The sequence below is a fragment of the Rhea americana genome, unplaced genomic scaffold, assembly GCF_003343005.1.
Source record: "Rhea americana isolate MKP2758 unplaced genomic scaffold, rheAme1 scaffold_363, whole genome shotgun sequence".
NCBI classification, from domain to species: domain Eukaryota; kingdom Metazoa; phylum Chordata; class Aves; order Rheiformes; family Rheidae; genus Rhea; species Rhea americana.
In genome coordinates this window covers 103,384-129,581 of record NW_028186494.1, presented here as the reverse complement: position 1 = coordinate 129,581, position 26,198 = coordinate 103,384, and the positions used below count along the sequence as shown (strand labels likewise).

The 26,198-nt window shown below is 38.0% G+C and overlaps 1 protein-coding gene across 1 annotated transcript in view; it reads right to left on the bottom strand.

Annotated features, from left to right (window-relative positions):
* Positions 1-2,313: 2,313 nt before the first annotated feature.
* Positions 2,314-26,198, bottom strand: part of LOC146591686 (histone deacetylase 4-like) — a 56,174-nt gene continuing 32,289 nt past the window's right edge. Inside the window, exons 3-5 of the mRNA XM_085312429.1 lie at positions 17,533-17,617; positions 12,293-12,446; positions 2,314-2,769 (exon numbers count right to left, since the gene is read on the bottom strand). Coding sequence (XP_085168555.1) covers positions 2,730-2,769; positions 12,293-12,446; positions 17,533-17,617 — 279 coding nt within the window. The 3' untranslated portion in view covers positions 2,314-2,729. The remainder of the gene's footprint in view (positions 2,770-12,292; positions 12,447-17,532; positions 17,618-26,198) is intronic.

Below are 26,198 nucleotides of genomic sequence, written 5' to 3'. Positions count from 1 at the left end.
TAGGGAGCTATTGATGGTAATAAAAAATACTGTGAGAAGAAAACAGCAGCAAGTGAAACTGCCCTCTCGGAAAGGCCAGGTCTGCTTTGAAGGAAGTGTTGATATTCATCATAAGCCTCAGTCATTTCCCAGGGGGCTGTACGGTGCCTTGTAATGACATAATCAAAAAGTAATGGTGTTCTGCACTTAAAAATACAGGGCCTGATCCATCTCCYGGTGAAATCAAAGAGGATTTTGCTATTGACTTCGGTGAGAACAGAGTTCTGGATACAATCTGTGTGCAGTTTATTTGCACATTTGTTTATCCAAACGAGTCTAACTTTAACCAATAGTGTGTCTAGATACATGCCTGCACACATGCATGAGTGTGAGTTTATAATGTGGTTAAACTCAAATTATTCTGGCATTTTAAAAGCATTTCTAGCTACAAAGGACAGCTTTAGCTGATTTCCACCCCAGAATACAAACTTTAATTGGTAAAGTTTGTAACTCACATCTCAAGCTGCAATTCATGTTCAATTTCACGCAAGCTAAAAGACATAAATAGATTTTGCATTTGTGGAGTTAATTTTAAACTGATCCTACTATGCAGCCAATTAAAATATTGCAGTCATTATTTCAAAATATGAAAAGCTTTACAAATTCCCCAACTCATCAGCTATGGTCCTTAGTTTCCTTGAAGGGAAGCTTCTTTGATGACCACAAGAAAAATGCAGTAAATGGCAAGCAAGATTGCCGTCACAGGTTTCCTGAAAATACACAATGAACTCCTGATTGCTTTAGTCATGTGAACAGCCCAAATTCAGGCAAGGTGATTTACACCAGGAGTTAATTTAGCCTGCTAAGACTCTGCATTACTAAAATGAGCTACATTTTTTCTTGTAAATGGTGGGTAGAATTTTATTTTATTTTCTAACTGAGGGGCATACATTCATTTTAGAGCAAGCCTTTCAGAATAAAAGCTTACTTTACATTATAGGAAATGACATTCCTTTTTTAGATTTCCCTTTTCAAAGCATGCCTCAGATTTCTAACTTGTAGCAGAGAGCTTTTGTATAAGTAATAAAAGTCTTTAAAATTAAAATGCTAATCGTAAACAAACCCAAATGCATGAAAGATATACTCTGACTGCATAACAAAAGAGAATTATATAATTCTATTTGAGTGAAATCTTTCATCTTTGATTTACAGGTTTGAGTCTGTCTATAACTGAAACCATATTGTTCCATATCTTTCATATCATGCCCTTTCCCAAAATCTTGTTTTAATTAAGGTTTCTTTCAGATTTCAGAATAAAAAGCATGACAGTCTTCACTTATGGCTTTAATATATCCTTTGAGCTTGGAAAATATGTAAAAGATGAACATCACTTGCTTTTAAAAGCTAAGCGAGCTATCAAATACTGCAAGTGTTCACTTTTAGGTAAAGTAAGACACCTCCCAGGGTTCATTAGGTGAGAAAGCTGTAAACAAAATAAGAATTGCTGTAGCACAATTTTGTTCATTTGGAGTATGCTAAATACATGCCCTATCTCTTTCTCTGACGGTAAGGCAACATGTGTAATAGTTTAAGCGTTCATTATCAGCTAAAGGCACAACTCTATGCTACGTTCTCAAACATGGATTTAAACAGCTAATATCACATTGCAGGGAAATTTGCTGCATTTGGGGGGATACAAAATAAAGCCAAACCCTCTGAAACTTTTTAAGCAACATCAACTTTCTTGGTGCAGGACTACATAAAAGAATCAGTTTGTACTCCTGTGACGACCTGCAAAAAAATCTTCGAGCACAACCTCCACAGAAACACCTGAGCTTCAAATGAGCTGCACGCAGGATACTTAAGATTGCTGTTCTTAGAGTCAGGACACAGCAACATTTCAGAACAAACTAAAAACACATTTGAAAAGCCATCCATTTCTCAGAAACTACTTGATCTCTGCTGCACATCTGTTGAGAGCTACTGTCAACTACGGAGGGTACCGCACTTTTTTTTTTAAAGGCAGAAGATCGCTTATTTTAGAGAATCGTAAATGTATTTTTATGATAAAAGATTACATTAAATGGAGAGGATCTTCAGGAAAATGAAAAATAAAATAAAGCACCATCAAGCACAGTACTTTGGGGGATTTATAGTACAATAAGAAATGCTTCCCCTTTAGCTAAAATCCCTCATCTTAACTTGCACACCCTTCACTTATCCAACCAAGAACTCATTACAGGGCCTAAAAAATGGCACAGAAAATAAGAAGATTTTTTTTTTTTTCATTACACAAAGCAAAGAAAACAAATTCTATTAACAGTTTAACACGGTATGAAAAGAATTACTCAGTAAAAAGTGTCAAAGTGATTCATAGAGTTTACCGAGTATTTTGCTGGCTATTGCAATTCTCGTATCTATAATCTATCATGTAGAATTTTGTAATATTCTATTTCACAATTTATGTTGGTGAGTGGTCAAACAGCATATAAAAAGCATGCTCTGGGCTCTTTCTCCCAAGCCTGTTTTACTGTAACTTTAGAATTGTAGCGGTTACATTTAAGGAATCTTTAGGGCCCTTTCAAGTCCATCCAAGGAACAAGTGAAGCTGCTATTCAGAGTTTTGTGCCCAGTGTTTATGTTCCATCTGATCTGTGCCACCCAAGCAGCAGACAAGACATGTCTGAGGGTGCTTTGGGGGGATACACAATGATGTCACCCACAGGAAATATCAGGGAGGACTTGGCACTTCACAAGGCTGGCTCTTCTTCCATGGGCTCGCCAGCAGCTCTGTAAAAATAAACAGGCAATCAGAATACGGCACAAGAGTACACAATGACATTGTAGATTTTCATGCATAATCAAAGCTGATTTTTCAGCTCTCTCTGATGTTTATTTGTGTTATTCAGTTATCCATAAATAGAGTTTCTTTCCTAGGAAGTATAAACAAATGTCAAGTGGAAAAACATTTTAGATCCAAGCAATCACTGAAAATGTTCCTGTTTATATTAAAATATGTCAGAATATTTTATAACTTTTGGTCCAGAAATGTACATGCTTTGTGTCAACAGAGTCAAATAATTTCATGAAAAAAATAGCTGTGATAGTTCTATTTTACAACCATTTGCAACTAAAAATACATGCACTTAGTTTTTCAAATGGGTCTTTAAAACATTGGAACCATTAAAACAAAATAGTTCTCTAGAATTCAAGTAGTTAGCAACATTTCTTCTGTGTTTGTCATACCAGACCTCCGATTTTTGATTTTGTGCTTTCATAAAGGCATTGACTGGCTGCTTGTCTGCCTGCAACTTCTGACACCCAATTCTGAATTTGCCTTGCAGATCACTGCCATGGAAAGGGTGTCTATTAATAAGGTCTAATTAGATTATATATATTCTTTAGTAGAAAGCTTCTGGTAAATATTCAGCCCAGGTAAGATAAGCTTTCAAAAACATCCAGTGAGAAAATGATGGGGAATTATGCCGAACTGGTGTAAAGTGCCATCATTCTTTGTAGCTAACAAGTTATTGCACCTGAGGATTATATCAGTAACTATAAAATTGAAAGCTTCTGAGAACACGATGAGACCTCACTGTTGAAGGGCATGAGAATTTGGACATAATCATTTTTCACCTCAGCCCTGCAGAATACCATATGAAAAAATGAGCTTAAAATCTCCTTAAAAGTAATCACTTCAAGCAACTTTGAAATGAAAGGAGAACAAAAGGTAAATACAAATAAATAAATAAAACAGACATTTACCAGTTAAATCTCACTTAATGATTGACTTCAGTAAAATATCCCCCAGAAGGTACATGTTCATGAAATCCCGTAGAAAGAAAGAAAGAAAAAAAAAAGTAATTAACGGGGGCTTGCATGGGCTTTGGTGGTTTATTCAGCAAGGAAGCCAGGAATTTTAACTGAATCTGGACTTTATTAAAGTCTTTCCCAATGAAAAATTCAGCAGTGTCTCTTTAAGTGATTTTATACAGATTATTCCTTTATGATTTGGAATGATCTTAGCTAGCATGATGAAAAATAAGTCAGATGAACGCTATATGAAAAAAGTTTTTCAGACTACTCACTTTCCAAAGGGTTATTGACCTCAAAAGATTATTAATCTATAAATCTCAAATCCTTTGTCCCTGCCCACACCAGGGAGAATTTTCCACGCGCGCGATACCCGCTGCAGGCTTGCTGCTGCTGCGCCGAGGTGAAGTCAGATTTGCGCGCCGGCTGCAGCGGGGGCCGCCCCGGCTGGGCAGAGCTGGGGTGGGAGCACCCCACTGCCCGCACACAGCTGCAGCAGATCGCTGCTTCCCCCTGCATCCCCCCAAAAAAGGCAGAGCAGGCCAGGAGGGCTGAGCAAAACACACATGAAAATATTTATCGAAATCTCTTTCAAAAAATGACTGTCATCACTGTCTTCTCTCCTCTTCTTTTTTTTTTCTTTTTTCTTTTGTTGTTTCGACTTGCAGCAGAGACCACGCATTGGCAGCGGGGCGGAAAGGAGCCCAGCTTGCCGCCGCCGTGATCGTGCATCGGTGCATCGCTCTGGTTACCAGTGGTCGAGGTGGGCGCGCAAGTCACTCGCCACCAACCTGCACCCGCTACAGCTCCTTGCAAAGTCATTCCTTGGAAAGAGGGTAGCAGGTAAAAAAAAAAAAAAAATTGGGCATTTGTGTTATGCGGAAAATTCATAATTATGTTGTATTCTTGCCACTTTGTTGACCATAAGCTCTTGGTTTCTCCGGTCACTTTTGGAAGACCTGAATGTTTTCTGGCAAAATGCAAAAGTACAACAAGCCCTTGTTAAACATCCAGGACCTTATGGGACTGTCTGAGAAGAGAATAGCCTGGAAGCACATAACAKTTCAGGTTTTTTAGGTTCTGCTCTAAGTGAATGAGAAGAAACAATTGTCAACAGATTTCAGTTAGAGATTGTCAGAGTAGAAGGAAGGGGAGCTCTGGAAAGCTCCTGGAAGTGAAAGGGGCAGTTATTTATAAGGAGGTTGGGAAGCAGCACGTGCAGCACTATGTTTATACGCATTTGGCTTCCGGCTGTGACACTCCCATGCACAAAATCTGGCTGAGAGATAATATCTTGTTCRGGATTTGAGACCTGGGTAATTTTTCACTGAGGAAGGAAGACTCACCCTGGGTGCTGTCCCACTCTTCTGAGGCAGAAGCGACACACAAGTTTTCATGTGTAAGTGCAAGATGCAAGGTCCTTTATGGGATCCTGGAGGAGGTTACAGCACCCTGGCTGTAACCATCATGTCTCACCCAGCCATCATGTCTCCATGCGGTACTCCAAAAGCCTTCTCCAGGCCTTTGAAGACTTATGCAGTACATGCTTTAACTGCAGATTATTAGTGGCACAGATGTCACTGGATCTATCCAATGGCTTATCATTAAATCATACRTTTTTATAGAATAATGTCTTAGCCCAGAATTTTCTGAGAGAGCTAGTAAAATTTTAGGGCATTTCATACAGAAAGAAAAACACTGTAGTCACGTAACACTGAATGGTATATCAATATATACCCATTCCACTGAAATCAAAATTTCCCCCACAGAAAAACTGAGGGGGCAGAGTTTGACAAGCCAAATACATGGTGCCTCAATTATGTCATTGTTAGTTACATCAGTTCAGTCAGTCTTCCTGTAGTTGACAAGAAGCTGGCACAAAAACATAAAACAGGCAAAAATATCATATTGTATGCTCTGACTAATTCCTCAGAAATGTGACTCTGAGTTTGGGTCTGATCCGGATTGATTCTGTGCGGCTGGCAGATCCAGGAGAACCCAGATTGGGACTGTGATCACTGTAGAACCACAACTGTAATTTTTCATTATATCTTCACTGTGGCTCATTTAAACTGCACCTTCCTATGAGCAGAGCCCTCTTGCATTTGGTGTGTTGTAAAGAGCTCGCATCTGTAGATCTATGCAAATACAATTCATACTATTGCACATTGAAATAATATAATCTCTCTGCAGTTACTGCTAAATGAAATTATTCTAATTACACCTTAAAATGAAAGAAATAGTTGAGATAAAATGCTGCCATATGGATCAAATCTGACAAAACTTGTGACAMTTTATGTATTGCTCTATGGCAATTGTGAATAAAAGGCTACCATATTTTGTAATGAGAATATTATTAAATGATTCAGTATTTAGTTTTTTTTTATCAACTTTTAAGAATACAGATAAAATCCTTTGCATCATCCAAAAAAGTAAATGCTTCTCTTACCTTGTTTTATAAATTAGAATTACAGAGATTCCTCATATCTATATCATCAAACTTGTAAAAATAAAAATTCAAGTTGTGTTTCCAAGTCACAGAAACTGCTGAACAGAAGATAGATTTTCTGATGTGCTAGAGCTCTTTTATGCCATAATCTGTTCCTAATTTAACTCAGCTGTCTCAGGAAAGATCATTGTAATTGAAAAGTGATCCTCTGGTAGCAGAGAAAAAAGGCACATTTCTGTACTATGGAGATGATTTGGACAGTGTCTGAAGACATCATATTAGAGATCCTGAGTAAGTGTATATCCTAGTAAAAATGGACCTTTTATGGATCAAAGGAAAAAGGAACTAAAAGCAAGMGCTATCGTAGTTTAACAGCAGCATAAAACTGCAGAAGGTAAATACGCACACAGGCTCRAAAGAGGAAGTCATGTCCAAATATGGCAAACAGAATAAAGTATAAACTCTGGCGAGTTCAATGTAAACCCACAATGAGGAAGGCCAAAGGAGATTCTGAGGAGCAATATGTTAAAGGCATAAAAACTACTAATAAAAATATCTTTCAAAAACATCAGAAGAAATGATCAAAGCATAAAAGGAGCATCAAGGAAGGTAGACCACAAGAGCAAAATGAACTATTTCTATCTGGGTTCACTAGAAGAGTGTCAGGGAGATTTTATTATTTGCAGATGAACTGTCTTAAACTGAATCAGCCCTAGAACAAACTGATATATTAAACATTACCAAATTGCTAAAAGCAGAAGACATTTGTCCACTGAGTTTTGAAGAGCTGTGATCAGGATGTTTCTAAAGAAATAAGTGTATTCTGCTGTTTAAATCAGCCTCCATGGCAGAAGCAGAGAAGGTAAGAAATGCAATCCCTCTGCTGGAAACTACAGGAGACACAGAAAGTCTGCACCAGGCAAATTAACAGCAACTAGAATCAATGAGATAATTAGTAGTCATTTAGACAATAATAATTTGGTGAAGAGTTAAGTTTTAACTCTTACAGAGAAGTCAAGCCTTACAATTTTCTTTGATGTTTCTGAAGGAATTGAATTGAGAGAGATAAAGGGATACCACCRTGCAAAGAAAATTTTCCAACAATTTTATCCAAATGCTTGAAGAACTTGGGTTATAAGAGAAGATCTCATAAATTAACAATCCATCAAAAAATAGGAAATAGGTAACAATACTGTTCAGTTTTTTACCACAGAGGGATGCTCCCCAGCATCTCCAAAAAATGTGGTGGTGTACCAGCACATTTTGTGATAAGCATGAAAGCCTAACACCATTTCTGACTGGAAGACTAAAGGGGAAAAGAAGGTAAATAAACACAAATTAATACACTAAATGGTGTGTATTGGGGACAGCTTTAGTTATTTATATACAGCGATGGTCTATGACTAAGAGTTTGGAGTTACYGGGAGCGGAATAGAGAGCAACAAAAAAAAMCCCAACAAAATACCCATATCATTAAGCTACTTTATAAATCCATAGTGTGCACAACATCTTGAATCCTGCATGCAGTTCATGGCCCATCTCAGAGAGAACTGTAAAAGGCATACCAAGGGGCAAGAAGAATGATCAGAGGCAAGAAATGATTTTCCTACCAGGAGGAATAAAGTAGGAGTCTTGAGAGAGCTGAGGCCTTTAACGCCAGAAATGGAGCAGASAGTGTGAATAAGGAATGAACTACTTTTATTTCTCATGGTATAAGAACTAAAGGGCACCCAGTCAATTTATCATGTTTAAGACAAAGAAAAACAAAGCACAGTGCCTGATTGTATTGTGGAATCCATTACCTGATGACCAAAAGTGCAAAAGCTGGTTCAGTAACAGCCTTGAAAAGCTTATGCCTGGATAGGTATCCTGGTCATTTTTACGTAGGATGTGCCAGAAGCGGCTACTGAGATCTAAGAACTAATCAGGACAAAGTAGGATCCAAAATTCCTCTGTTTCTGGTTCTTTTTCCCACACATGCACTACCAGGGGATGAGATGAAGCTGAACTAGGTAAGGCTACAGTCTGATCTAACATGGCCCTCTTCAGTTCTTGAGCCTGGTGGTGATTTCAGATCATGTGAGTTACAGCCAGGTAGATGCAGGTTATTCAGCCCAGCTGAGGTAGATACCTAAAAGAGTGAAATGCTAAGTGAAGCTGTATGAATTGACACAGAAACACAAAAGATGGACCCTAGGTAATGGCTAGCTGTACCCCATAATCTAACCAGTCATTCTAGTATACAATATGTGACTGAAACTACAAGTGGTAGCTCAGAAACACTAAGAGAAATATCTAAAAAAAAAATCACACTTTGTTTTCATTTCCATCTATGCCAAGCTGAATGAGAGCTATAAAGTCAAATTCTGTTAAATGTTATTCTCAAGATTTACTGTTTGCTGTAAAAATAGTAAGTGCCAGAGACCTCCCTCCACACCCTTTTATTTTTCCATTTTAAGAAGAAATGTACAGAAGCTCCAATGTTTCATGGACAGCACTGTACTGAACATTTTCACAACAAGATTTCTGAAGCAGACGTCTGGCCCAAGCAAAATTCTAATCAGCTAAATCTGCATCTCACTTAGAGAATAAGCAGTTACCAATACACAAAAGTTATGGTAATTAGAAATGTTTTGTAGGGCATACTTGTTCCTTTAATTGCATCTGTATTTAAATCTCTGTTAGCATCATGCATGTTTTCTTTCCTATCCATGAAGTCTTTTYTCTATCTCTGTTTTCTTCTGAAGTCTGTAATCAAGTTTCAATTGGATCTTAAAACACAGAGTTGTGCTTTGGTAAAATAAAATACTAAAAGCATAGCAGCTTTTCACAGTCTTCTTCATTTAGCATGTCAGAGGAAAACAAATTAAAATTATAATCTGCATTGTCACTTGAAGAAAAGAAAGAAAAAGAGAAGTAAGAAACAGAAATACTTAAAATGGGCCTTAGCCAGGAGCATTTTATCCTTTATTCACCAGTGGTAAATGAGTCAGATATGCGTTGGCCAGGAAAAGAGCTGCTTTACCCAAAATCAGAGTTTAAAATGAGTCATCTCACTCTAAACACCAACATATCCTCCAACACAACTGGCAAGAGTTTCCTGCAAAGTGACTCTTGCTGCTGCTCTCTTCATCTGSAGACCTGACCATCCAAAGCTGAAGTCAATGGGATCACTACCATCAGTTTAGCGAAACAGGGTCAGACAGGCAGACCAAAATTATTAGCCTGGCTGACTGTGGTGCGAAGTAAGAGAAACTAAATTGGCTCTTGGCGTAATGCAGGCACTGGCAGGAGCCTCTCTTGTTCAAGGAAGCCTCTTCAAGCTGCCCTGCCAGCCACAGCAGTTTCTGCTCTGATCTTGCCCTACCAGCCAATTAAATACTCAGTGCAAGAGCTTGCAACACGTCTTCTGAAGGCTATATGGCYTCCTTTTACAATGGCCCTTAGCAAGAGGACTGAGAAGCCCTGATGTTGCTACAACCTGGTCATTTGTCATAGAAAGGGGCTGGAGAAGGAGTATGGCCTACTTGGTCTTTAGTCATAACCAGTGTAACAAATGTAAAAAAGTTATGACTCATCACTACATTACTCCGGTTTGTGTTGGTACGTRTCTATGAAATGAATAGTATGTTTCTATGAAACAAAAGAAATTATACTGGCATGAAGCTGGAGTATGCAATCRTGAAACTGTCCTTGGACTCGTAATTTCATACAGGAGTTTCACTCGTGCAAAGTGCAGTCAGCTCCTCTCAGGAGACTTCCCACAGCTCAGAGGACTGTGCCCCAAAAATCAGACCTTGCAGGTGAGTGTTTTTGATTCCCTAACAAACTTTTCATTCAACAGAAAGAAAACAGAGAGGGTGATGTCTCAGAAAATCTAGCTCTCAGTTTTGGCCCACTGGCATAACACTTATGTTGTCCCGTTGCTCCCTGACGGCAATCTGGTTCCGTGTACTTCTTTGTGGGTTATGAATGTGGAAACAGAATTAGGAGTGCATGCATGTAAAGGTTTTTCGTGCTGCTGAAAAAACCCTACAGCACCACAAAAAATTTTCAAACGAAGCCATTTTTCCAGAGAACAATTCATCATGATGGATTCATCCCTCTAAGAGTTCAGAACTGATGAAGTGTAATGAATCTGGCAGCCACATGAATTCCAGTTGTGTACATTTCAGCACATCCGTTCCCCCCCRCCACCACCATTTCTCTCAGCTCGACTTTGAAATTCTGTTTACAGAATGGGTGGAAACTGTCATAGGTTATCAGTAGGTAGGTAATAAATACAGTAATTAAGTACAGCATTAATCATAGTGTTCTTTTGTCAAGTCACATAGGGTCACACTCAATGACTGTAGTTTTAGATGAGTGGAGCTCATAACAAATACAATTCCTGTTATTCTAAGCAATAAGTAAGTAAGCAAAAATTAACTGTACCCTTCTCCAGACAATTTAAAACTTAGCTTTGACTATATTAATGAAAAMTTCTTTATATTAATGAAAACTTCTTTATATTCCAGAATTACGCATGCAGGAAAAAACACCCAACTTTTCTGTCACTGGCTAACAAAAGTATCTTACAACTCTCACAGATTTATGTGACAAACCTTTACATTGTTCCTTAGCTGAGTACTGATTAACAATCTTACAAATTTAAAATATATGACCTGTTYATCACTGGCTTCTTCCCTAGGCATTTATGAATTTTGTTTGTAATAATATTGGCATAACAATAGCCATATCATTTTAAAATGTAATTATAATACAAAAGGTAATTATGCAAATATAGAAAACTTTACTAGTTAGCTCTGCTCCCTTTTTGTCCTTTTGAGCCACATCTGCTAATTTATTGACAGATCAATGTTCTTACTATTGTGAGAGACACACACTTCCAAAGGTGTCTATGGTTTTTCACTGGCACTAAACTATTCCCCTGGATGCTCTCAGCTGGCCATCAGTTAATTTCTGATTAAAAGAGACAAGGCAGAAGAGGAGAACCAAATCAAACAAGTAGTTCTCATGACACACAAGCCATGGACCCTTTKGCTCCAATCCCACCTCTTTGCCTACCCACAGCTCCCTCCTTTCTCTCCTGTTGTGCTGCCATTCAGCTTCACAGCATGCAGGGAACTGATGAGTCTCCTTAAAAGGTTTTGTTCTCCTTTCCTCTTCTCTCCTCTGTTTTCTTAGGACAATGGAAACTGATTGGTTTCACTAAATTTTGGGTCTTCCTCCAATGGAACAAGCCAGGAACGTTTATCCTTAAAATGAGTAAATAGGAAACTCCCAAAAATTCTGCAGTAACTTACCTCACTCCTAACAACTCCTTGAGGAAATACTGTTTTGTAGATGGCATTATTCAGTGGCCATCAWTTTTTTCATATCTATTTGGCAAAAACACAACAGGAGTTTCCATGTCATTTTAACAAACTGTGAAATTGAGAGCAATCAGAAACAGTCGACAAGTTACGGAGAACAATATTTTCTTCGTTGRGTGGTATACCATCATCATGGTACATAGAAAACATTGGTCCAGATTCTGTTCAGTATTGCTCTGAGTTTTATACTGGCAGTTTCATAGCTTCCAGGGAAGTAATTTTAATGCTTATTTAATATCATTTAATAATGGTTTAAGTCYATCATTTTTAAATTTATCTGACCCTCTGCTTAATGCCTTCGTAGAAAGTTAAAATTATGACAGGTTTGAACATCTTCCTATAAAAAGCATGTGGTTATTGAACTTACCAGGTCTATTTTTTTCTCATATCAATATTGTACTTTTTATATAACAGGGAGCTTTAGAGATGTGSAGAAAATAAGGCTCATGTGCCATCATGAATCTTAGTAAAGAACTACACATTCTGAAAATATCTGTTAGCATAGAATGCCTCCATTTCAGGTGGTCACCTAGAAATAACACAAATTCAGGGACCACAAATTCCAGGTAACCCAATCATCAGATAATTTTGAAAACAATCTTAATCTAGAAGACCTGTGCATTTCACATCACTGGAACAGAAAGCCTTGCTCTCTGCAGTGGTGGTGTGCACTTACCTGCTGCCTCCCTGAGGGAAGCACTGCTCAACATCCACTGAAAGAGAAGCCATAGCAGATACAGTTTCTGTCTCCTCCCTCTCTCGTTTCTGGGTCTCAGCCAGAGCACAATCCACTGGCACAGAGTATGGTTCCACTGACTTCCAGTACTTGCCTAAGGAAAACACACATAATAATTTACGGGAATTTYAGCTAGCATGGTGGTACAAGCACAGTAATCACTTAGTCCATCCCTGGCTGATTATAAGTTAAAATCACTGCACTGTAAGCAGTGCAATTGGAATTTCAAACAGCAGTGAAGAAGTATATTTCTGGACCAAAGAATGCCAAGTTGGAAAGTGTTTTCATTCCAAAGGGCTGTGTCACACCCTTCCCCAGAAGGTAATAAACTGGAGGAGTAACATGAAGTCTAATGAACTCATATTGTCAGACAGACTGTTGGCTTTATCTACACTAGGTGAAGGGAGTTCAGGTCAGGGTTAATACCTAGAAGCTCTGATATTGCAGGCAGTAAATGCATGTACAACAAAAAAAAGACTAGAAAAATGAACATTATTGTACAAAGTGCTCACACGGCACTGTCTTGAAAAGGAAAAGAGTCAGAAATGCCAGCTTGGACTGAAGTGATGTTGCCAGAACAATCAGATTTGTTAGTCCTGGACGTTCTTTCTCCTCCAACCTCAGGGCGTACACTAGAACAGTAATTTATTTAAAACTTGCATATATGACCTGGCTGTTGCTGGAAAACTGCCAGATATCATAAGGAAGTGAGCTTTCTGGTTTGATGTGTAAAAACACAGCAGTGAAATGGAAGAATGAGCATTCTCAGCTTTTTKCTTGCAACAGAAAGAGTAGGAAGCTTCACCAGTAAAATAAACAGTAATGCACAGGTGAGTCATAACAAGCACATCAAATGGTCTACGATTAGTGGCAACCAGGTAAACAACTAAGAATTTGCATACATACTTTTATAGTTCAATAATCCACGGAGTGCGCACTAATTGCCAGGTGGATGACACCTGGAAATTAGAAGCATTAGGGAGGCTGAGAGCTCTGGACCAGGGCTTATGCAGCGTTTAGCAAGAAGCTTCCAGCAGCTGCTGCAGAGGCTGGGTCAGGGTATTTATCTGGGAATTAGAGGGAGGGTTTCAGCAGCTGTGAAAGAGAAGGGATCAAGTAGGGGACTTTTCCAAGGACTAAAAGGACAATTTTGGCAGCTGGGCAGTGGGCTGAGTCGAGGTGCTTATCCAGTGGGTAGCTGGAGGCTTTGACAGCTGGGAGGCAGGGCCAGTGGTGGTGCTGTCTGTTCAGCCAAAAGGCTGCTGAAAACTCCCTCTTTGGTAACACAGCTCTCAACACAGTCTCAGACTTTTCGAAAGACGAATTTTTTCCTCCAGTGAGAGAGCAGCTGTCAATAAAGACTGAAAATGTCTTTATTGAAAAATATCATTGCAAGATGAAAGCCCAAGTTAGTCTGCAAGAACAACCAGCAAGCGTGGCTGGTGTCTTTCTTTGAACTGTAATAGTGTGCACGTTTGAGTAGTTAGCAGAATCTTTAAATAGCGGGGACCTTCTGGGGACAAAATGTGAAATGTATTAAGTATCCTACAAGGTTGAGATTAAGTGTTAGAAGGCTGGCTTCACTCCAAAAGCATGAAAGCCACAGCTAAAAAGATATCTACATAACAGTAGGTTCAATGATTGGAGCCTGGCAAATTTTATAAAAACAAGAGAAAAATATTCTCTATTATTACTGTGTTAGAGACTAAATTCTCTATTCATTAAAAATATGCTAAAACCAAACAAAAACTTATATGGGCATTTCACAATGTTCTCACAGATCATATGTGCAAAAGTCAGCCCTTGCAATATACACCCAATTCAAACCCTATAATTTATGGACTAAATGTTCACAGAGTGGGTGGGGTTTGTGTTGCAGAAACAGATGTGCAAGAAAATCAGATCTGTTGGCATGGGAATAATACCCCCTCTTGCCTATAAAAGAAATGAACCCATGTTCACTGCTGGTGTTTTCAAGGGCTCTTATTCATAAAATAAAATATTAGTAACCAGCTACCACTGTGTTGCTCTCCTGTAGAAATAATAAAACAGCATCAGTGAAGATTGCTACATCGCATTCATTCATTCACACACTCACGCACCAGCTGCCCTCTGAATCCTGACTTTCTTGTAACATTAAAACTCGGGGCCAACTCAAGCACAGTAGTGAGCCCTTTGTGCCCACTTAATCGCCCTTCACTCCTCAGTGATCAGTGATTTTTCTTGTTTCCTTGAACTGAGAATTCTACTATAAGAGGGGCTTCAGTGATAAAGAGGGGTACCACTGTAAGGCCAGGAAGCAGGTGGCAGCAACTACGCTGCTGCTGCAGAAGGGTCTTGGAGAAGGGGAACATGAGGCAGGGTGTCTGTGGTTTGTGGGAGGAAATTTTAAAGCAATCTAAAGTAGGAATAGATCAGGTAGGAGTGGGCACCTCACGCAAAGAGGGCTTTCTGATTCTTGTGAAAAAATAATGGTAGATTTTTTTCGTTAAAACCAGAAAGCTGTACCTTACAAACACCTGTTAGAAGCAGAACAGCTGTGCAAGCCTCTTTTTATGGAGAGCAGCGTTGATATGTTGTTGTGCACAAAGCATACAGGGCTTGCATGTGTTTTCAACTGGAGGTTTTTTCCAGGCAAAATCTTGCGGAATGGGCATACAAGGCACTGCATGAAGTTGCACAGCAGCTTTGGTAGAAACACAAGGTATGTTATGGATTAACAATGAGATTAGCATCTTAAACTGCTGTGTCTCTGAAAATGGCATTTCTACTGCATTATACTGGAATGTGAAATACTRCTAGTCCTGTTAACATTCATTGAGAAGAACGTTGTGGAGCTCATGGAAAWGAATGAACCATACTGCTGGTTTCATTCATACAAAACTTGAAGTGCAATCACTGCTTGCAAGAACAAACTGTGAAACCAAAYCAGTCTTCTAGGTATGCTTTTCCTTTCAGTGTGAAAATACGCTTAAGTCTCTCTCAAAGATTTGTGGGAGCACTGAATATTTACAGGAAATAAAAAAAGCAAATGTTTCTGTTACTGTTGCAGGATTTTGTAATTGCCTTTCACTGACGGATTTGGATATGTTGTACATCGCTTGCTTGAAAAAATCCGTTTGGGAGTGGCGTACAGTCTAGTGAACAGGATTTGTTTAGAAATAGCATATTACATGGGCGTAGGAACTACTCCTTTCAAATGTATTATCTTTCCAATAGAGCTTTAGATCACTATCACAAACAAAGTATTTATACAAATTCCATTCTTCTTAGAAAAAAGTTATTTTCTCTTACTGTTTAAGCACCRTATCTTCCTTTCTTTGAAGCAAACACAGAGGAGGGACCTTTTTTCCCCCCAAATTATTACCAATATTCATTATCAAAGCTGGATCATGGAAACACAGACACAACATAAATGTGATCAGTCATCTCAGCAAAGCAGGCTGTCTCAGTATTTCATGAGGTGCTACTCTACAGCCTAACACTCCTCCGTCTGCATAATTCTCCATTATGTCGAGCACATACTGGCCTCACTTACTTCCACCCTCTACAAAAATGCATTAAACTTCCTCAATGTTGTTTTCCATCACTCACTCCTTTCTAGTACTTGGAGACTTGTAGGGCCTCTCTCTCATCCCAGTGATTTCTTAGGTAGAACGATATGTGCATAACATTTTAGGCAACAACTACAAGAAAAGACAGAATGCTATAAATAGCTCCAAGCCCTGAGCAGCCTAACTTAGGCGCCAGAAGTACAGCCAATTTGACTGCCATAACTGTACTGGTTCTGCTCAAACTGAAGCTTGTTCTGAACAAACTAAATTAAGCTGCTCTGCAGAGCTCTGGGTTTGATTTTGTAGGCATATGTTGTGTCTTTCTTCCTGAATCTATTYCTTCTCTCTGAACTTCTGTCATTTGTGTGTATTTCTAGCAAGACACTATGCGTTAGTGTCTAAATCCACTATTTTTTCCCTCCAGTTCACTTTTTTGGGTGTTTTGGATTCATTTTTCTTCAAATGTGTGCTTTATTCCAGCTGAATTGTATATTCTCTCCCCATGTTTATCATCTCTTTGGTGCCCTGTGTATTAGTTTTCTGTCCTTATTGTCATTTGTGAATCAGTTTTACCTTGTATATTTGCATAGTATGTGAATTTCCTTAATTTCTGTTTCCTTCTAGATCATTAACAGGGTATTTTAAGGAAGAAATCAGTTCATGAGGTACCCTAGACACATCACTCATCAGAAACGACATAGTAGAATTTATCATATTCAGCTAATTTACTTAGAGCTTGTCTCTATCTGAGTGMGTATCTGATATGAAGGATGAGTTATAAACCTACAATGAGTTTTTGTTGTCTCTTTACAACTGAAATCAGGTTGAGAACAAACTACTAATAACGCATGATGCTCCTTTTAAAACTTCACATATTTTATAAAGATGAATCCCTATTATTTGTGATGTATCTGGTAAGTAAAATGTTTATTATCCATCTGCCGTTGTTAAAAAGTAAGCAAACAGTAAGAGTCAGGAAGCTACATTTTACCACCTAGGTAAAATAGCAGAGAGTAAAAAATTAGAAAAATTAAGGGAAGTCTCCTCAGCTGGATTAAAGTAAAGAGAAAATTCTTCACTGAGGTCAGGGCGAATGCCCTAAAGTATTTGATTAGGGGCCAGGGTACACAAGTGAAGCAGTCAAGTACTCTTTGCACCAGAAATAGAATAGAATCACAACATATATGTTAATGATGTTCCATGGATCAATGTCCATTTTAAGCTTCTTGATTTTTCTCATACTCCTATACATCTTGAAGTGAGTGACTTATAAAGGCCTACATAAGCAGAATCTAAAGAAACTATTTGTTATTATCTTAAATTTACCTCTTTTTGTCCCTCACTGATAAACAACTATTTTGCTCAAGCTTCTCTGGAATGGAAAGATTAGGGAATATTCAGGAAAGAGCTCTAAATAATTTCAAACACTTAATTTTTCAGTGATAAGTTTTTAGCAGAAATGAAGAGATGTCAAAGAACCAAAAGCAAAAACACACATATTTGACATAGCATGTGGAATTACATATAACACGTTTGCCCATATTTTTCACTGAAACAATAGTATAATGTCTACAACATTAATGATATTAAAAATAAAACTCTCAGAACACAAATTCAGAAACATACTTTGAATTTCAGTGGTCTTTTTTAAAGAAGCTATTGCATTCGTATTGGGGATTTGGTGCACAATATCTTCTGGGAGAGGCTCCAGCTGCAAGAATAGAATAGAATAATATAAATTTTCAATAAGCCACAGGGAAGTAAAGCAATCTGAAACAATCTAATCCTCAGGAAAAGCTTAGCCCAAGAACTGGTTAACATTTTGCTGGTATCAGTTCTAAAAGTATAGCAATGATTTTGTTTTCTGTTTTTCAGCCATGTAATTGAATTCCAAGGGGCTTTTCTATTGGCTGCAAGACTAATCTATGGAGTCTCTGAAGCAGGTGCATGTCTGTGTATTATTCATTAAAAAAATGCTAGTTATTTGTGTAATTTTTGTAGGTTCCTCACAAACCAAATTCCACTGCGTCTGTATACGCAGCTGGGTACTCCAAATAAAACCTTACTGAAGCCACACTGGAACCAAAGTGTGCACTCTATTATCTTTTTTCCCCCCAGTTTTATTACTTCTAACCATCTTACACATTTTAAGATTTACAGAGGAAAACCATAAAACACAGCTGCTTGTAGTAGCTTTGCATTAATTTCAAATAAAGTAGTAGATAAAAAACTGCTTATGCAGATCAGCAGTAACAGTTCTCTCTACGCAAGAATTTTTAAGGTTCAGCTGCATTTGTATTAGCCAAATGTACTTCTATATTTTTTGAGTAGGGCTGCATCACAACAAAGTCAAAGAAGGAAGACTGAGTGCAGAGTTACTGCACAAACTTATTTCTGCCCTGTTGTAAATATGAGCTACCCTTTCCAACTCTTCGTGAAGGAAGATTAGGTACCTAAATATCTTAAGAAATCTGATCTCTAGACACTTGACACATGCACATTTTTTAACCTCCAATTTGCCATATAAGTGTCTCCCTCTTTGTTTCAAATCCCCATCTATAATCTGAGAATAATAGTATTTTTTTTCTATTTTGCAGTGACACTTCAGTAAATGGGGACATATTAGTATTTTTGTTCTGATCCTTGAACATGAATTAGTCCTAATTTGGATACTGAAATTCATGAAATATAAACATATCATTGTAATGAACATCAGACGTGACTGTATCCTATCAATTCACGAGGATTATAACCAAGCAAAATAGTACTTATTTTGAAATTCATCCACTTGTGCTTTTTTGTCCACCTTTCACACATATCAGAGGCAAAAAAAAGTTGCTAATTCTCAAGGGTTACTGAATTCTCAAGATAAATGAATTTAAAATTGACATACAGAATTCATAGAAAAATGTAGTAGACCTGTAATTTTCTATATATGCTCCCCAGAAACATCTGTACATAAATTCAATACAAGTTCAGAAATAATTATGCAAACAGCTCTTTGAATATTTATGGAAAAGTAAATTATTGGAATATATTTATTGAAAACATCAGAATACATTAAGTGGGATTTCAAAAAGATTATAGATATTGGGGGATAGGGAGGAAAAAGTGAGGTAAATTGCTCAATCTGTTCAGTATCAATCATTGGATTAGACCTAGTCTTGACCTCCTGAGACAGAATGTATTATACAGGATGGTATGATCCAGCTGGGGGTGTGTGGGTTGAATGTGACCCACAAAACACTTCTATCCAGTATGGAAGGGTTTTTTCCTAGAAAAAGAGTAAAACATTTTTTGGGGCAGCATTCACCCTAATAGTTAAGTATCTTTTTGTGTGGTAATAATGTAATTCTCCTCTAACTCTGCTTAGATATCAGCCAGCTTTTCCCCTTCTCCACACAAGATGCTAAAGCTGGGCATGGAGGCATGCTTTCTCCAGAGCCAGGAGTAGCAGCTGTGTCAAGGTGGACATGGAAGAGTGATATCAAAACCAATCTTTCTTTTCTAAAGCCAACCATCTTTGATAGAAGGCACCTATACTGCAGACAAAATTCCTTACTTAAACATTCATCAGCCTCCTCTAGACCAAGTCAGGTGAAGCYCACCTGGGAAGCTTCTCCTGTGAAGCAAAAACTTTGGTTGTCATCACAGAATCACAGAATGATTGAGGTTGAAAAGGACCTTTGGAGATCACTTAGTCCAACCACCCTGCTCAACCAGAGTCACCTACAGCATGTTGCCCAGCACCCTACACAGATGATTTTTTAATATCTCCAAGGATGGAGACTCCACAACCTCTTGGGGAAACCTTTTCTCAGTCACCCGCACAGTAAAAAAAAARGGGGGGGTTCTTTATGTTTGGTTCGAACTTATTTTGTTTGAGTTTGTGCCTGCTGCCTCTCATCCTGTCAGTGGACACTGCTGAAAAAAGTTGGGCACCATCCTCTTTACATTCTCCCTTCAGCTATTTATGCACACTGCTAAGATCCCTCCTCCTTCTTCTTTCCTCCATGCTGAACAGTCTCAGCTCTCTCTGCTGCTGCTCATATGAGAGATACTCTAGGCCCTTAATCATCTCAGTAGCCCCTCGCTGGACTCACTCCAGTAGCTCCGTATCTCTCTTGTGTTGGCGAGCTCAGAACTGAACACAGCACTCCTGGTGTGGCCTCACATAGAACATAGATTATTTGCTTATTAATTCATACCTTGAGTTGTGCAGATAAATAGCACTTGTTTTTTTCTTTCATTATTTTCTATTTAAAGTGATCTATAAATTGGCCAGGAAGAAGACAAAATTCTGAAGCCCTGTTGGATCATACGTGGTGCAGGAACACAGAAGAGGAAGTAAATAGTAGCTTAAAGTTCTGTTTTGACAGTTTCCTAATTCTTAAGGCCTTGAGGACCAATGCACTCCCCTGAAGTAGGACAGAATGCCTCCAGATTTGAACAGCAGGAATAATTGTACAAAGTATGATATTGCCAGACTCAGAGATTAGAGAGCTGTATCTTGCTTTTCTCCTTCAGTACCTTGCCAGTCCTCTGAAAAACCTCTTGTACTAAATAACAAGCTGGGATCAAGTGATGTAGAAATAGCTAGAGCAGATTTCCTGTTAAAAGCAGGATCTTTTGTTACCTCTTCTTCAGAGATGAATTACTGGAGCCAAAAGTTGCCTTCATTTTTCCTAATGTATCAGTGACACATCTTTATTCAGTGGTGCAGAAAAAAATTGTTTAACATAGAGGCTAAATTTGAATATCTCTGTGTATCATCTGAATATTTAGAAATGGCATAAGTTTTTTTCAGAAATCAAGATAGTCAATGAATCACTAAAGTAAAGAATAAAAAAGATAAGATGCCTAAAAAATATTATTTCAAACGTGGACAACKCTACTAACAGATCTGTAGATGATGTGTGTAAAATAATCACATTTGATTATTTCCTAGACTCCTTTTCCATAACACTTCCATATAACTTTCAAAAATTAGCTTCTGCTCTGGAGATGTTCTGCTTCCTCATCCCAGGTGGTAGACAGGTAGGACCATGTTCCACATCAAGGACAACTTATAAGATTCCAGAAGTAAGTTCATTGTGTTGCATACCCTGTTCAACCCAGATGCAGTACTGTTACAAATGCACTGTATAAATAAAGCCAATGGCTTTACTTTAATTGCAGTTATTTCTATACATTTTGAAATAAGATTGTCTGTATCAGAGAGAATGATTTCTGTTGGCAGCTATCCACTGTTTGGATACAACTGTATAGCCATAGAGGTGTGCCTGGAAAATATRAGCCAACTGTGAACAAAAGAAGTTACTCTACACCTGCCATATATGGCACTATCACCTTCTCTCCTACACTTACTGGCAATCAGATCATGAAGTCTATTAAACCCCAAGGCTAACAGAATGGAAGCTGAAAAGAACACTGGAAATATATTGTCAGGAAAGAAATCTTTCAGAGAAGTATAGCTCAAGTCAGCACAGAAATAATCAAACCACTGGAGAGAGAGTTTGGACTAGATACAGAGAGTTACATTTTCAAAACTTTTATACTGCTGAATTGGACTTCTGTGCCTAAAGTAGTGGATGAAAATAGAAATTACATCCACCAATCATTTTTCAAATAAGAAAAACAATGTAAATAGGCAACAATCATTTGGACAGCCAACTGCTGCCAGAGCCATACCAAGAAATGTCTGAAGCAAGAATTAAGGACGGAATTTTCAAATGCGCAGAAGGTCGTCTGAAATGAGCCAAGGCAGTGCAGAGAAGATCTGAAGCTACAGCAGCCTGTACCAAGATGGAAAATCAGCTCTAGCAATATCTGCAGTGTCCTTAGCCCTGTCGTGTTTTAAAGCACAGAGATTAGCTTCAGTGAAGACTACTGAATGATACAGCTAGAGATAACTGACAAGTGAGGCAATTGCAAGTGTAAAGTAAGGAGCATGGAGAATTCTGACAGAAACAGATGAAGAACAGAAGGCAGGCCATGTTCCTCAAGGATGCCTAGGCTTCAGAGAGAAATGTTAGTCTTTTTGCTGAGATATGCTGAGCCAGATGTATATCAACACAAAGATCTGTCTTTTCTGCTCAGAGCAATATGATTATGGAGGACTAAGGTCAAAGATCCCTGAAATCCTCTGTGTTGTTATATTAACAAACTTCTCAAAGTTTCAGCATTTTTTCAATTATATTTAAACACTTTATGCAGGTCTTTTGGTGATCCACTGTTATAATGGGGTACATAAACTACTTAGTTTTCACTAGGCAATATTTCCAAGGCACAAAGATCATTAGCACCCACAATTCCCTGAAAACCAGTGGGTGCCTTGCCTTGGAAATATGTAGCTTTGGATGTGGATCCAAATATTCTCCGTCTCCTTGGCCATACTGCTTCCTGACTAGCATAYCCATTTTGCAGACTGATGTCACCATTCTGGTACATATTTCATACTGCTCTATTTTTTTTCCTCCTATCTAATTTTCTATTTCTGGGCCCATTTTCCATGTTTATGCAATCAGCACTTGACAGGTGATTTTGATTTGATATTAATTATTTACTAAATTGTAGGAATCAGATTAAGAATGAGGATGTGAGATTGTGACCAAGCTTAACATGCAACTTCAAATTTATCTCAGACTTATATATTCACTTATATGAATATTTCCATTTTGGAAAGAGAAATGCTTACCTGCTCTGGCAAATTACCTCTTTTTAACGCAGTCCAGGCCCTCTTGGCAGACTCACTGCCTACCTGGCAAGCAGCCCCAGATTCACGCTGAATTCCACAAAGGAGAAAATGCCAACTTGTCATCATTGAAAGGAAAGACGGAGAGTGCAAGCTTTCCTCTTAAATTGCCATCCCCTCCTAAATCCCAGCTCAACAGATTGCAAGAAAGAAGTACATACTTCACACTCTGCAAGCAAACTGCCCAGTATAAGTTTTTAAGCATGATTGGGAGCCAACCAATCACAATGTTTTGTCAAATTCTACTTTAGATTGAAATTCAAGCCACAAGAGTATATACTAGAAGAGGTTAAATTTAGTCATTTAAAAATATTTTTGCACTTAGGACCAAATTCAGCCTTGGCTGCCACAGTAAAGAAAGCAGACATGCATCCCTCGTTGCGGAGGTCGTGGTAGGCAGAACACTCTGTGGACAGAACTTTGTTTTTTCCTCTGTGCAGTGGAGAGCATGACCCCCTCTGAAATTAATTATCACCTGTTACAGACCACAGCAGACCTGCTGTATCATGTAGAGCTAAGAGATGCTACCAAACCTGYAGACAGATTAGAGGGATCATGATATTAGACAGACTTCTGTGTCTCGTGGAAATATCCTCCCTGGCTACTCCAAAAGGAGCGGAATGAAGGAAGAACTAAATCCCAGCTTTCAGTCCAAAGGATTTTGTACTTGAAGGAATCCTTCCTCATTCTCTCCGGACACACAAGAACACCCAAATCAATGCCATTACATCGGAAGCGAGTTACAAGAYTGAGGATAATGAACTCAAGGAAAGCTTGGCCCTGATGACTTTTTAAATTCAGAGAGTACCTTTTCAAAAAGAAAGTGGAGGAAAGAAACCAGGACCTATCTCACTACAACCTGGCACTGAATGTGATAAAGGAAGTCTATACGGCACTGAAGGCCACGAGGATGGACAAAATAGCACGAAATTTCTATTCTCAATGACAAAGAATCTGATAGAATATTCAACCTAATTTTCATATACTGGAAGCATGGAAGAGAATTCTACTCCTTGAAATAGCATTTAATAATAACTTAACATTTAATGATTTTTAAAATGAAGTAATATATATACATGTATGTTTTAAAATATATATTTCAAATTAAACAGATGATCCATGATGSGAAAAAATAAAATCATTTAAAGATTGTAGCAGTGACTGAGAGAATTGAATTCTGAGCACAGAATTACATCATCATCTCAAAAATGCCAAGGTTTAGTAGTAAAGTCTCTTTTTTAATTATCTGAAACGAGCATTTCCTTTGTTTTGACAGGTGCCCATTCAATTGACAGGTTCTAAAATCATGCCAAGAAAATGCATAGGGATATTTTAAAGCAACTTATGCCCATCCTTCCTTTTACCTGTCAGAAGGATTGCTATGTTTTCATTTTGGATTTCAAGGGAATCCAGCTGCTTAATCTCTTCTCACCTCTTGGGGAAGATTTCCTTCCAAGGAGATAACCTAGGGTGCTCCTAATTAGCTCTCCAAATGGTCRAAGAGTTTTTTTCTCAAAGCAATATGGAGATTTTCTACTTGTGCATAGAAGTATGGATGACAAAAACTGAGATYTCTAATTTTTTATTTTTTATATTTTTAACGCAAACTTTCTAATTAATAATTTTATCATTATAAAATTTATCCTTACCTTTATCTCTATAACTCCTTTTTCTTTTCATTGTTTATGAAAGGATTCAGTTGCCTAAACACAACCACATCGAGCCATTTCAGATAATATAGAATGTCCTGCCTGACCTCCAYGTGCCACTCAAGAAGCGAGGGCTCTCTGAGTTCTGTGTTTTATCTACCGGTCCTGTGCAGATATCCTGGATACCCTAGGGTATCTAAAAAGACACTAGGCACCACTGTTTAGAAAATAGTATTGGGTCAATTATGAAAATAACCACCGMAGAGAAAAACAGCAGTTATTATAATACCATTTCTATTTATGTATAACTTCCAAATTATTGTTCAAAAGTACTTCTGTAGAGAAGTTCAAAAGCATTCATCACACATTGAATGGGCTGATAGCTCATTTAAATTCTGAGCTCTTCCAAGAAAGAGACACATTTTTATTTTTATTTCTATATTTTGGTTAGCTTTCAAAATCAACAACTGCATGCAGGAATTTCCTGTAGCATGCTCAAATTATTTAAAGAAGATAAATTTGGTAGTGTATTCTTTTCCTACTCAGTACACTTGCATTTATTAGGAAAGGAGTAAAAAGTTATCTTGAAAAACATCACTTTTCTACAGGGCACATGTAATCAAATGGAAAATATGTCTATTTTGGGTGYCAATTTGTTTTTCATCTTGTATTCAGAGAAAAATTAAATAAAGCAAGCATTTCTCACTTGTAAGTCTGATGTTACCTCTCTGTATCAGATCAGCTCCCCATGAAAATTGGAGGTTGCTGCTAGTTTTATCATTACACTTTTTGTTCTATGTTATTCTGATAATAAGACATATGAAGCAGTGAATTGCTGTATTGACAGGGCTTGGCCAAGAACAACAATAAAAAAAGAAGGAGTTTTCAAAAACCCCTGCAAAATGTTTGTGAATTCTAATCTTCAGCACATGAACAAATACATCTGACAAACTGCAGAGCACCTTACAAAGGCCTTTCCCAACCTCTCTAATTTGAGTTCAATTACATGTGCAGCGTTTAGAAGCTCAAGTTCATGTTGCCAATGTTTTGAAACTAAGGTTGCACTGCTTACYATTAATTGTAAAAGTGAAGGGCAGGTAATAAGTTATAATTATCCTATTAATCACCCGTAAAGAATTGCATTCAAAGAAGAATGCATCCTCAAATTACAATAACTGGTGGTTTGAAGGAACATATTTTTTTCTATCTTTGGCAGGAATACACTYGGAGTTTGCTGTGCAAGTTCACGAATATTGTGCTGAAATCAAGCAGTGTATGTACTATGCGCCATGTGGTGTAGATTGCCATAAATCCATGGCTGTCAATGGACACGTGCGGATTTCCAACTGCTAACTAGGTATCAGACTTCCTCATTAGTGTCTGCTCCTCAGTGGCACCTTTGCTTATTTGCTTAAGCAAAAGTCAGTTTCTCATGCTATAGTTGGTAATGGCATCCTCTCTGGAGTCTTTTTTTCTTCTTAGCAGCCACAACACATATTTTCTCTTGGAAATTCCTCTGCACCAGCACACACAATGCATGTCCCTCAAGACAAAGCTGTGAGTAAGAGCCCTTGAGAATAAYGCTTCCTGCACAAGAAGTTTCAAGTTATTAATGATCATGTCCTTCTTCAAGTGAATTATAAATGGTTGTATGCTTACTTTTGTCTTCATTCTCAGTTATTAAAAGTCTCTCCTAGAATTCACTTTGCTATATTTTGCAAACAGGTAAATTCAAAACTAATACAATTTCCTAGGCTCTAGTTACTCTATTAAGAAATGGAATAATGCCTCAATTCCAGTATACATATCTTGTTCCTGTTTCTCATATTAAGTATTTTTTCTGAGGTGATAGATAGCCAGTGACAGGAAAAGTGATAGCCAGATATGGT